General features: G+C 47.8%; 1 protein-coding gene across 1 annotated transcript in view; it reads left to right on the plus strand.

Annotated features, from left to right (window-relative positions):
- RNLS (renalase, FAD dependent amine oxidase) overlaps positions 1–12,795 on the plus strand; it is a 209,682-nt gene extending 196,887 nt beyond the window's left edge. Inside the window, exon 7 of the mRNA XM_074232246.1 lies at positions 12,538–12,795. Coding sequence (XP_074088347.1) covers positions 12,538–12,780 — 243 coding nt within the window. The 3' untranslated portion in view covers positions 12,781–12,795. The remainder of the gene's footprint in view (positions 1–12,537) is intronic.
- The last annotated feature ends 1,316 nt before the right edge of the window (positions 12,796–14,111 follow it).

Raw genomic sequence — 14,111 nt, forward strand, 5'->3', positions numbered from 1 at the left:
GTCTGCCTCAGTTTCCTCATCTGTAAAATGAGGATAAGAGTATCTACCTCCCAGGGTTGTTGTGAGAATCAAAGGAGATACTATTGGTAAAGCACCTTGCGAGCCCTCCCTATCACACCCTCCACCCTGCTGCCTCCATTGACCTTCTCTATTACTATCAAAGGCAACACCACCATCTTCTCAGTCTTCAGGCTCACAACCTATCAGTCATCCTGGAATCAGGGCCTGTTGATTCTGCCTTTGCATCAGCTTTTGAATCTGCTCCTTTCTCTGCTCTCACACTACCCCTGGTCCAGGTCCTCATCATCACATCTCTGGAGTATTGTCATAACCTGCTGGGGAGCCTCAGGTCTCTCCTCACTCCCATTCTTCCTCCATTCAGTCACCAAAGGGATTTTCCAAAAGTGCAATTCTACCATGTCACCCCCCTACTCAGTAAACGCCAGAGGCTCCCTATTACCTCCAGGAGCTAATAGGAAACAATGTGTTTGGCATCAAAGCCGTCACAACCTAGTCCCCTTCTCCTTTTCCAACCTCCTTATACAACACATCTTCTACAGTCCAGTGACTGATCTCCTGACTGGTCCATGAACGAGACCCTCCTCTCAGTCCAGGCCAGCTCTCTGGCCATCCACCGTGCCTGGAAAACTCTCCCTTCTCATCTCTGCCTCCTGACCTCCCTGGCGTCCTACCTAAATCCCCATCATTTACAGGAAGCCTTTCCCAACTCCTCTCTTTTAGGGTCTTCTCTCTGCTCCTTATTTCCTCTTTGTCCTGTCTATAGATGTATATATTTGTGTGTTAAACTCCAGACTGCTTGAGGGTAGGGACTGTCTTTTGCCTCTTTTTGCACCCCTAGTTCTTTGTGGGATTCTGGCATATAGTAGGCATTTGATACATATTTATTTTTGACTGAAGGCCTCTTGTGAGTGGTGGAAGATGTGGGAAGTTGGGAGCTGCGTTTGATCAGAGACCTTCGGAAGCCACTGTCACAGGAATAGCAGTGAGGACAACTCTGCCCCTTGGCAGGCCCTCAAGTAGGACCTGCTCAGTCCATCAAAGAGGATCACAGAATCACAAACGAAGGTCTGGAAGAGTCTAGGTTAGCATCTTGATTTAACAGCAGGAAACTGAGGTTGAGAGAAATGACAAAGAGTTCCAAGCTCCCTAAGCTTGCGGGTCAGAGCTGAAGTGGGCCTTAGAGATACTTCGGGCCAAGTACCCCATTGCAAGATGAAGCAGAGAGGACTCATCCAAGATCCCATGGGAACCACATGGTAGGAGCAGGACCACCAGCCCAGGCTTTGTGATTCCAACTCAGGGCCTCTCTGAACTTTGGCATCTTATGAGGTCCAGGTATGCAGGCTTCCCAGGCCTTAGGAAGCCACTGAATGGCAGGCATGAGGGAGTTTTCCACTTTCTTTGCTCCTGTTCTCATATGGCTATCCTCCAGGCCAGAGGACAGCCCATTCCTCAGCATCCAAACCAGATTAAAGTGTAGTTGGGAAACCTCTAACAGAATAAATAAAAATACAAAAGGATATAAATAATATGTAGTTTTCTAAGTCAATATGTGGTCCCCAGGGATCTTTATGTATATTTTCCCATTTTCCTAATTTCCATTTGAGTTTGACCCCAGCACTGCTCCAGGGGCCTGCCATCCCTAAGACTGGCCAGTGGGACATGCTTTCCCATCCCCACAAAAGGCAGTTCTGTCCAGCTCTCCCAGGTCCATCATGGCCCAGACAGGGTGAGCTTTGACCAAAGATGGACTGAACAGACAGGAAAACAAGCCTGGGCCCACAGCATCCTGTCCAGAGAAGGCAGATCAAGAGAAGGAACATGTCAAACTTGAGTTCTTGCCGACCTTCACTGGAATCACTAGCGCCCTTCCACATCTGGAGCCTGGTCCTCCCTGGGGAGATGTCTAATTCACTGTGATTCTTAACATCTGGCAGCTAACTCCCAGAACCACACTGGGTGCTTGGGAACATCCTGTGGATGGGGGGACCCTTGATGGAGAACCAAAGGGAACCCACAAGCCAGGCCCACAATGGTTCTGAATTTCATCACCAAGACATTCCATTTGGCTGCAAAATTGACAAATATTATGTAAAGGGAAAGGGCGGCTATTTCCTTTCTTTTATACATTTAAAAAAAAATAAGTTTGATTGGTGCCTTTTGTTTCTACATCATAGTCATTTCCCGATAGGCCCTCACACCCCACCCTCAAGAAGCAACTCCTTTCTTTCTCTTTAACAAAGAAAAAGTTTTTCAAAAATCAACCAATACAGCCCTCCTTGGACCCCACCTGAAGCCCCCCAAAAGGATGCAAGTATATTCAATGATCTCCATAATTAAAATCTGACCATTCTCATTGTTTTATTAAATTCTATTTTTTTCCACTAGAAAATATTTATTTTCCTCTCCCCCCAGGCACTAAAAAAGAAAAAGACAAAAACCAAATCCTTTTGATGTACCCCCAAATACTGAGCTATCTAACCAAAGTACCTCAACAGGGGGACATGACAAACCAGGACAAGGGTGGGGGTCTATCTGCTCATGACAGAAACGCTTTGGGGGGTCTGATTAGGAATCAATCCTAGGAGTCATTTCTGGACTTTCCCTTCTTTCATTTAGAAAGCACAGATTGCGTGATGTGCTCTGCTAGGAAAGTGTTGTTGGGTCTGGCCTTCAAGGACCTTGTGGTCCAAATGGGGATGTAAGGTAAATACACATGTAAAATACACTTGTAAGACAGGGCTGTGCAGCGGGCAGCCCATGGGAGCTTGAACCACACACACACACACACACACACACACACACACACACACAGAGGGAGGAGCTTCCAGTGCAAAAGAGGAGAGGTTCTGTGACCTCTGGGCTGGGTGAGTCCCAACCAGCCCATGGTGAGGTGTGTGCTCAGTTCAAAGAACCCCGTTTTAGAGAGACCTTGGACAAAGTGGAGAGCATCTCAAGGAGGGCCCAGGACCAGGGCAGAGGATCAGACCTCAGGCACTTGGTGGGGGGGGGGGGGGACAAGCATCTAATGTATTTATTCAGTCCTTTATTAAGGGCTCATGAGGCACCAGCCACTGCTGTGCCTGCTTCACAAATAGCACAGCATTCCATTGAATTGGTTGAAGGAATGGAGAGAGTCTGCAACAGAGAAGCCTCACAAGGGAGGAGAGCAGCCCCCAAGGGTTTGAAGGGATGTCCAGTGGAGGGGGAGCATTAATCTAGTTCTGGCCCCCGTGGGGACAACCAGGAACAGTGCCAAGAAGCACCAGAGAGACAGATTTGGGCCAAAGATGCCATCTTGGAGGATGGCAGCTTCCGAGCAGCAACACAAGGGGAGAGGAACATGTGGTACTGGGGCGAGAAGATGGAGCAGAATGTTCTAGTAGGGAAGAGTAGGGCCGGGGGGGGGGAGAGAGAGAGAGAGAGAGAGAGAGAGAGAGAGAGAGAGACAGAGACAGAGACAGAGACAGAGAGAGACAGAGAGAGACAGCAAGAGACAGACAGAGACAGACAGAGAGAGACAGCAAGAGACAGAGAGAGAGACAGACAGTGACAGAGACAGACAGAGAAAGAGAGGATAGAGGAAAGAGAGAGAAAGGAGAGAGAGATACAGATAGAGAGGCAAAGACAGAGAGATACAGAGAGAGAGACAGACAAAGACAGAGAAAGACAGACAGACAGGAACAGAGATAGAGGCAGAGAGACAGAGAAAGACAAACAGAGAAGTGAGAGAGACAGAGAAAGAGAAAGAAGAGACAGACAGAGAGAAAGGAGAGAGACAGAGATAGACAGAGACAGAGACAGAAACATGCAGACAGAGAAAGAGTGGGGGGAGGACAGGAAACAGAGGAAGAGGGAGAGAGAAGAGGAGAGTAGGGAGAAGAGATGAACAGAGACAGACATAAAAAGAAGAGAAAGAAGAGGAGAGACAGAGAGAGAGAGAAAAAGGCAGGACAGGGCAGGAAAGGAAGGAGGATGAGAGAGGGAGGGACGATTTCTAGAGGTTTTTCTAGAAAAGTTTCAAAGCTATTGAGAGAAGTCTTGGGAGGGAAGAGTCTGGCCCTGGGCTTCATCAGCCTCTCAAGACAAGTCTGAAAAGTGAGTGACTTGGTAGAGAGGGACCCTCTGGTGTGTGAAGGATTGGGGGTCCTGCAATCAGGAACAAGATGTTCTCTGCTTAGACCCAGGGCCCCCTCCGAGACCCAAAGGAGAGCTTGGGAGATCCCCATAGATGGAAGGAAGGCTTTCTGGATGACAAGGCTACTTTTCAACATTTGGGGTGATGGAGGGAGGTGCCTTTTCCATCTCTGAATTAGAACTAGATTGAAAAATCATTTGATTCTCCTCTGCTTGAGGGACACATGGGAAACTGTGTTTTTGCCTTTATTTGAGCCCCCATGGCTAAGGACAATGCTTGTATATGCTGTATACAATGGGTATTTCATAAATGTCTGATGGGGGAACAACCAGATTCTTTCCTCCTGGACCCTTGATCCCTGATTCTGTGCAGTGTCCTGGGATCACCCTCAGACTAGCCCCTTCTGATCCTCAGGGACCTTGTCTTTCTCCCAGCATCCACCCAGGAAATCTGGGGCCATGGAAGCCTGGCCCCTATTCTCCTCTAAGAGCTTCCGTTCCACCATGTCCTAGGAAAACAAATATAATGAGGGAGAACCTAGTGAAAGAGAAAAGAATAGCAGCCTCTTCCTGAGGAGCAACATGTTGGGTTCAATGGATGTTCCAGGTATTGATCTCCTGAGCCTCTCATTCATCTCTACTAGTTGGGGGGTAGGGGGTGGAGGAGAGGGCCAGAGTTACCAGTGTAGACCCAGTTGTGCTGGACCACTCTGGGGATGGATTGGGTTAGCTCCCATTTTCAGAAGGACATTGAGGAACTGATCAGTCCCTCAGGGTCCATTCCTAAGTCAACCCCAAGTCATTTATGCCAATCCCTTGTATCACTTTTGCTCTTTGTTGCTGAAAAAGATAAGATGGGGTACAGGGAAGGCATAGGCCATCCTCCCAGTGTCCAAAGAGGGCTGTCATATGGAGGAAGGACCAATCAAGTTGTTCTTAAATGTGTATATTTTAACCTAATTCTATTTTGCTCTTTTTTTTTTAATTTCCAAGGCAATGAGGTTAAGTGACTTGCCCAAGGCCACACTACTAGGTCGTTATTAAGTGTCTGAGGCTGCATTTGAACTCAGGTATTCCTGACTTCATGGCCAGTGCTCTATCCACTGCGCCACCTAGCTGCCCCTCAGGTTGCTCTTTATTTGTTTGTTTGTTTGTTTGTTTGTTTGTTTATTTAGCTATTTAAGGCAATGGAGTTAAGTGACTTGCCCAAGGTCACACCACTAGGTAGTTATTAAGTGTCTGGTGTCAAATTCAAACTCGGGCCCTCCTGACCCCAGAGCTGGTGCTCTATCTATCCACTGTGCCACCTAGCTGCCCCCCAAACAGGTTCTTCTTGATCCCAGAGGACTGGGGATACAGCCAGAAACAATGGGAAGAAGGACTAGAAATGTGGATTTGGGCCAAAGAAGCCATCCTAGAGGATGGGAGTTTTTCAGCTAAAACAAAGGGAAGTGTGAGAAATGATGGACACTAGAAGAAGAGAGGAAGGAGGGCAAAAGGAGGCATCTTTAGGTTGTACATGGGGAGGATATATGTCCACACTATTATAAAGAGATTCTTGTTCAGGAACTGGAGGGCCTCTGATGTGATCAGAGTGGGTTTGAAGCTGGAAGACAGCCCAGAAGTCATAGAACCTCTTCCCTCCCATTAGATAAATGAAAAGAACTGAGGGATGAAATGTGACTCCTCCAAGGGTTCACAGAGAGTATAAGATCAAGCTGGAATTTGAATGCAAGACCTCTGAGTCCTGATTTGATGAACTATCCCTCACATCCCCCATTGCCTTGCATGCTTCTCATGGTGAGGGTAGAGTGACTCAAAAGGAGCCCAGGGTGGTTAAGAATAACATAATTCCTACATTGTCCACACACACTCTTTAATTGTTGGGATTCCCATTCTTTAAGTCCCTAAATTACAAGACAAGTTGCTTATTTGCATGGATGGGGAAAGTTTCCCAGTGGGAACCCAGCTCCGATCCATTCCCTGATCCACAGAAACATCATCAGTGATTCCTACCAGGTGATATTTGTCCAAGGATGGAGCAGCCATACCCCTTGAGAAAAATCAATCACACTCATAGCAAGTCTCCTTGTGAGGTTTGGTGGTTCCATGATCACGGTGCAACCCCGTGTGATCCACCAATGAACATGTACAAAGAGCCTATTGTGGACCAGGTGGGTGCCAAGAGCTTGTCAGGTGGTCTCAGAGAGATCAATGTGTGTCCCAAGATCACAGGAGATATTTCCAACCTTCAGACTCAGTTTCCTCCTTCTTTGAAGGCATCTCAGACCCTCCCTGATCTCTTAACAGCCTTCGAAACTGACTCTCAGTTGCTGCAATGTCTCCACCCCATAGTGAGGACCTCCAAAGTTTCTTTCCTTTGGACCAGAATTAGGCCTTCTTCTCCCTGAGATTATTCCTTTCCATCCTTCTCCCAGTTGCTTTCTGATTTCACTGAAACTCACCCAGGATGGTGAGGGATAATTTTAAAAACACATTGAATTTGGCCATGAGCAATGTATGTATCTCCACCCAGAGATTTTCAACTCAGTGGATTACAATTCTTGTGTTTTTTATAGGTTGTGGGTTCCCTTTGACTTCTCCAAGTTCACCGCTACCCCTCTCCCCATCAGCTCTAGCCAAGTCATGTGGGTGGCAATCTGGATGTCCATTCTCCCTCTGACACCCAGGAGAGGCACTCCAACTTATTCAGAAGCCAGTGATGACCCCTCACGATTTCTACCTAAATGGTAAAATGGTCAGCGAGACCATTCCAATCATCCAAGGCACTCAATTATCCATTCATCTTCAAAGCTCTGATCAAATGAATTGGTAACTGGGACACCAGCTCCCTCTGCCCACTCTGTCTACTGGCGGCTCCTAGACCCCAGAGCCTGCTTCAGCCTGCCCTCCCAAATAGCCATCCATCTACCTTTCTTCCACAGACCATCCCAGCACATGCATTCCTGCCCCTTTCTACCTCTCTAGACTCAAACTCTCTCCCCTTGCCTCTCTCCTGTATAGGGAAGATAATTTCCCCTATTAGAATATAAGCTCCTTGAGGGCAGGTACCATCTCTTTTTTAATCTCTGTGGACTCAGCCCAAAACTTCATGCCTGCCTCATCTTAGGTACTTGATAAATGATTGTTGAATAAATGTTTGTGGTTTTAGTTGATAAGTTCTGGGTCTGTCCCAAGAGAGAACACATACAGTCTTGTCTGTCCCCCACAGAAGGGCACAGTGGGAAGAGCCCTTTGGGCAAATTCCTTCCCCTCTCTGGACCTTGGATGCCTCCTTTATAAACTGGGGGGGGGAGGGGTACTAGAGGGTCCAAGGTTATCAACAAGCAGGACTTGCTTAGGCATGAAGCTAAATGGTGCCAATTAAAGAGAAAATGGAAAGCGTCTCTTGGCATTCTGGAACATTCTAATGGCAGGGACAGCATGTGATGTAAGAGCTTTGTGTAACATGCAAAATGAGCCATTTTGGGAAGGTGCACTGATGGGGGCAAGCAAGACTCATGTTGAAGACCAGCCTTGGGCTGGGTCTAGGAGAAACCTGGGAATTCCCAGAGAGCCTTCCAGGCCTGGAGGATAGCAGAGCAGACTTATGGAAGGAAAGGAGTGGAGGGTCTCAGGCTGAGCCAGGGTCATTTGGAAAGGAACAATTAGATTTGTTCATAAACAGTGCATTTATCTCTGCAATGATATTTTTAGCTCAGAGGATTACCGTTCCTTTGTAGGTCCGTTGGGAAGGGATTCTCAGCTTCTTCCTCTCCCAAGGAATGGCAAGAATCAGAAATCGGACCACATTGTACCATTAGGAAGATTCTCTTCCCCTAAAAGCCCTTGGGGGAGTCGGCCAACATTGACTCAACATTTGGGCCTGCTCAGAAGCCAGCTGCAGACCAGAGAGAGGCCGGGGAATCTTTCCACTGGGCTTGTCTTCTCAGCTAATTGACCTCAGGCTGCTCATGTTCATTTTGATGTTTCAAACTTCTCCTCCCTTAACATATGTTCTGTAGACTCCATGGGCCAAGCCTTAGGTGAGAGAGTAAAGGTTCAAGACCGCTGGGTCAGAGGCCCTGGCTTCCCATCCTGATTCTGCCCCGAGTCACTTTGTGGCTTTAGACAAGGACCCTGGACTAACTGAACTCTTCCCCGAGTTCTGAAAGAAAGAACAGATGGTACTGTTGAGCCTCAGTCAGCGAAGGTCGACGAATCATGGAAGGTCGGAGAGGCTCTGTGACATTGGGGTCGGCAAAACAGTGTCCCAGTTTTCAGAAAAGGGCTGAGAACAGTCTGCAAACAATAGACCAATGACTTGAATTCCAAGAAAAACTCTCGGGTGAATCACTGCAGGGACTGGTGAACATGGACAAGGCAAACAGTAATTCCCAAGAGTTGGTCTGACTTTGACAAGAAGGCAGCTCCGTGGAACAGTGGATGGAGCACTGAGCCGGGAGGCTGGAAGACCCAAGTCCAAATTCTGCCTCAGACGCTTACCAGCTACGTGGCCTCAGTTGAGTTGCTTGACTGATGCCTGCCTCAGTTTCCTCTTCTGTAAAATGAGAATAATATGAGCTCCTTGATATTATGGGGCCCAAATGAGATTATGTTTGTCAAACAAGGTGATGCTCCTATTTCTAGAGCCAGAGAGTATAAAGTGTCGCTCATATTATCATTAAGAACAGATCATGAGGGGCGGCTAGGTGGCACAGTGGATAGAGCACTGGCCCTGGAGTCAGGAGGGCCTGAGTTCAAATCCGGCCTCAGACACTTAATATTACCTAGCTGTGTGGCCTTGGGCAAGCCACTTAACCCCATTGTCTTGCAAAAAAAAAAAAAAAAAAAAACAGATGGTGCCAGACTAAACTCATTTTTTAAAAAGATTACAAACAAGTAAAGATGAAAATGCTCCAGACCAAATTTACCTGGATTTGTAGCAATCTTTGGATAAAGTGTCTCCTCCTTGTGGAACAGGACAGCTAGATGAACCTAATGGGTTCAGAAGGAATTGGACAACCATACTCATATTGGAGATGTCGGCGGTACAGTGTCAGCGTGGCAGGAGGCCTCCAGTGGCGGTCCCTTGCGTCTGTGCTTGTTCCACATAATTTAACATGTTTATTAGTGATTTGGATAAGGATGTAGTTAGCTTGTTCATGAAATCTGAAGATGATACACAGAGCTAGGAGAAAGACTGAAAACAGTGGAAGTCAAAAGCCAAGATCCAGAGGGTTCCAACTAATAAGATTAGTTTCAATAGGGGTGATCAGTCAATGAACAAACACTGATTAAACAGTCACTGTGCCACACAAGCCCCAGGACCTTGGGAATACAAAGAAGGGTAGCCCTGCCACCCCCCAGGAGTCCCCATTATAAGGATAGAGTCACCTTGTTTATAATTAGATACATGGAGTAACCTTTGAGAAAAAGGCTTCAGTAACTGTGGGGACCAAGAAAGAAGCTGTCTTTTATTTAAAAAAAAAAGCAATTTTATTTATTTAAGGGGTTAAGTGACTTGTTCAAGGTCACACAGCTAGGCATTTATGAAGTGTCTGAGGTCAGATTTGAACTTAGGTCCTCCTGATTCCAAGGCTTGTGTCACCTAGCTGCCCCCAGAAGTTAAGTCTTAAAGGAAGTTGGGGATTCCTAGAGTCATGGGATGAGGATATGGGAGGATAAATGCAAAAACCTCCCACCTAAGTAGCAAAAATCACCTTCATGACGTCAAAGCAGTGGTTCTGAAAAAGATCTGGGGGTTAGAGTAGATGGCAAGCTCCATGAGTCAGCAATGTGATGTGGCCACTGAAAAAGCTCCTGTGACCTGGGGGGAAGGGAGACTGGCACAAAGAGGATGCAGGTTCTGGGAAGGGCACAAGAGCCCTTCAGTTCTCTGCCTTGGGGAGTCTGGAGAGTTCAATTCTGACCACTGAGGGACAAGGAGAAGCTGGAGAGTGCCCAGCAAAGGGCCATGAGAAGGAAGGGCACCATGACTCGTGAGGAGGGTTCCAAGTACTGGGCAGAGTGAGCTGCAGAAGATGAAGATGAACATGAAAGCAGCCTCAGGAGAGACCCTGGGGACCAATGCTCTTGGTAGAGTCGGGTGTGCTCACAGAGCCAAGAGAGTCCATGGAGTAGGTCTGGCTGTGCCATGTCACACTTCTTAGGGGCACTTACATCGGCTGTTGGCCATTGGCAATAGTACTGGAGTACAGGGGCACAGGCAGAGCTTTGGTGGGAGTTGGGTTCCATCACCAACCCATCGGCTTAAGAGCAGCCAACCCTGGGCATCACTCATGCAGGTGATGGGAAGGAACAAGGGGAAACCCTGGCCAAGACAAGTTTCAGAAAAAGTCCTCTGGATTGGATTTAACAAAATAAGAAAAAGTGTGGAATTTATATATTTATATTTATGTGTGTGTGTGTGTGTGTGTGCAAAATCTCATGCCACCTGAGGCCTAGATGAAGGTACTAGGCATGGGGAGCCTGGATGCCAACAGAATTAGGGGCAACATGAATATTGCATTTCAAGACTATCTGCAGCTGCCTTGGAGGGGAACAGTACAATTGGCTCAGTGGTTTGAGGTCCTGGGTTCAAATCCTTCTGCTGGTGTTTGCCATTGTATGAAATTCACCTTTCTGAGTCTCAGTCTCCTCATCTAACAAAACTGAGGAGGTTGGAAGTCCCTCAGAGCACTGGATCCTGGAATGATGTCCAGGTCCCAAAAGATAACCAAGAGCAAATAATGGAACTTACAAAAGATAAATCAGAACTGATGAGGGGAAACTCCTAACAATTAGGTGTGTCCCCCAAGACAGCTAAAGTAGATGGCGTAGCTGGTGTCATGTTCTGGAAGTTCTGAAAATTACTTTCTAGAGAATTCTCGCACTTGGCCCTTGATGTCCAGAAGATAAAAGAAGGGACCACCTGAGAGGAGGACCTCCACATAAACCCCTTCCTTTTCAAATCCATAGAAATGGTCACCATTAATGCTATCATTCTTACTAGTCAGGTCATTCAGCCCTGAGACAAGAGCTGGAAAATACACAAAAGGTGAAAACATCCCCTCATCCATGAGGTGCTCACGGTCATTGGGGAAGGGGAAGGGGAAACAAGATGCAAATGACTCTGTACAAATAAGCATCTAGAGGAAAGATAGGAAACAATCTAGAGAGGAAGGCACCAGCATGAAGAGGGATTGGGAAAGGCAGGTTTTAGCTGGGACTTGAAGGATGGTCAAACATGGAGATGAGGAGGGAGAGGGTTCCAGAGAACACTCCCAGAGCCAAGAGATGGAGGAGGAGGAGGAGGTATCCCCTTTGAAGAGCGGCTGTCAGTGAGGGCAATAAGGTGTTGGAAAGTTGGAAAGGAGGAGGGGGCCAGGAAATGAAGGGCTTTGGAATGACAGAGGATTTTGTCTGATCCTGGAAGTGATAGGAGATCTTTGGAGTTTATTGACTAGGGGAGGTGACATGGTCAGAGCTGGAGAGTAGGGAGAGATGATTCTCCTGGCAGCTACTACAATGGTCCAAATATGAGGTGATGAGGGTCTGCCCCTGGGTGGGGGCCATGGCAGAGGACAGACGGGGGCTCTTCCAGAGGTGCTGCAGAAATGAATTGGACAGGGACAGCTAGATGGTGCAGTAGATAGAGCACTGGCCCTGGAGTCAGGAGGACCTGAGTTCAAATCCAGACTCAGACACTTAATCATTACCTAGCTGTGTGGCCTTGGGTAAGTCACTTAACCCCAGTGACTTACAAAAAAAAACATAAAAAAAGAGAAGAGAAATGAACTGGACAGATTCTATTCTCATCGTTTTCATTTTCATTCTTATTTGGCCTTCTAGGCCAGGGCCAGTGGAGCTTTTTGTTCTGGGATGCTGGGATTCCAGACTCCATTAGTCTCTGCACATTTATCACTACATCCTTGGAAGCAGAGGGTGGGGGGAAGAAGGGGAGGGAGAGAGAGGTTTGGATAAACAGGATAAATCTCTTCTATAGTCTACCATTCACACTGGGGATTTGATGAAACCCCCTTGATTTCAGTGACCCAGGACAAGTCACTGCCTGTGATTGGAGAGCCAGATTCCTGCTCCTGGAGACCAGCAGGGGGGCTGATTGATTAGTGCAGACTCTCCCCCAGGGCCGGCTGGGTCATTCCCTCCTCCATTCCCTTCCTCACCGACCACATGTCTTGACTATGAGATCATGAGCTGGGAGGCTCAGGAGCTGCCGTAAAATGTGAGTGATCAGATTGGGAAACACAGATGAGTCTCCATGGGCCAAGGGTGGACTCGGAGCCCCCAGTATGGGAGTCCCAGGGGACCGGGAGCAGATATTTATGAGAAGCCAGAGTTGTTCTTGTCTCCCAGCCAGGTTCCACCTCGGACGTGCAGAGTGTGAGCTGTCTCCAGAGCAGACCCTCCAGGATGGGTGATGTCACCTCTCTCTACCACATAGCCCCAAGCCATGCAGAGTCCACCATGGGCCCCCCAGGACTGAAGCATCATGCTACCCAGGCAAGGTCAGCAGGAGGGCTTGGCTGCCACAAGGATGCCCAAGAACCCTCAGAAAAGTCAGATCCAAACCACATCCTGAGAGGTAGGAGATGGTAAAGCAAAGAGAAGATGGGGAGGGGGAGAAGATAGCTTGATTGGGGACTGCTGGCCCACCCTTTATCTTGGATCTTCAGTCCTCCAAATCATATGTTCTTATCTGAGACCCCGGGCTTCTCTGGCCTTCCCTCTGTTTCCCACAGGTCCCCATTGGGGGTGGAAGAAGAACTGTCATTACAAGGGAGAGAACAAGGTCACCTCACTTTAGATCAGGAAGGGAAACATAGTCATCTAAGAGAGAGACAAGAGAGACTGAGAGACTGAGAGGAGAAGGAGGAGAGACAGATAAACCAACAGACAGACAAAGACAGAGAAGGCAAAGACAGCTCCAGGCCTACCAGCCTAAAACCAGGACCCAGATGGCCTCCTGGAGGAATAACCTGATGATGGCTCAAATTCTGGGGTTCTTGATGCCTTTCTGGAGTTAACTTTTTATGTGGTGTATGTATGTGTGGGCAACTGAATCTCTCCCTCCTCTGTCTCTCTATCTCTCTCTTTTTCCCTCTTTCTCTTTCCTTCATGCTCTTTTTTTCCCTTCCTTCCTTCCTTTCTTCCTCCCTTTCTCTCTCTCTCTCTCTCTCTCTCTCTCTCTCTCTCTCTCTCTCTCTCTCTCTCTCTCTCTCTCAGAAGTGAGCTGGGTTAAAATAATGGGCTAATGGATTGAGGCCCTTGTGTTTATGAAAAACCATAGGAGAGGAGAGGTGAGGCCAATGAAATAACAAATCAGCCAGGCCTGCTTCTTAGGGACTCTGGAAGAAAGTCACAAGGAGAGGAGACTGACAGGGGAACTGGGATCTCTTCAGACGGGCGGTTCTGGGCCCCTTTTCTTCTGTGTCTTGACTGTGGGAAAATGAACTTGTTTGCAGTCACCCCTGACATCTGACTGCCCGGCAGATCACGAGGCCACTGTGGTTAGCCACAGCTCCACTTGAAATGATCTTTCTGAACCCAGTCCCTGCCGTGTTGACTGGCAGTGCCAGGGGGTAGCACCCACCTCCTTGGTGAACCCACAGCAGCTGGGGAGCAACTCGAAGACCTTCACTTGGGTTCTTATCTGAAATAGAATTCCCATGGGATCCTGGACCCAGTCAAGAGGAAGAACACTGCACGTTCCTTCCTTCTCCTTCTCCCCTCCTTCCCTTCTCCTTTCTCCTTCTCCTTCTCTTCCTTCTCCATCTTCTTCTTTTCTCTCTCTCTCTCCCTCTCTCTTTCCTCCTCCTCCTCCTCCTCCTTTCTTCTTCTTCCTCTTCTCTTTTTCCTCTTCTTCTCCTTCTCCTCCTCCTCCTCCTCTTCCTCCTCCTCCTCCTCCTCCTCCTCCTCCTCCTCCTCCT

The sequence above is a fragment of the Macrotis lagotis genome, chromosome 4 (genome assembly GCF_037893015.1).
Source record: "Macrotis lagotis isolate mMagLag1 chromosome 4, bilby.v1.9.chrom.fasta, whole genome shotgun sequence".
NCBI classification, from domain to species: Eukaryota; Metazoa; Chordata; class Mammalia; order Peramelemorphia; family Peramelidae; genus Macrotis; species Macrotis lagotis.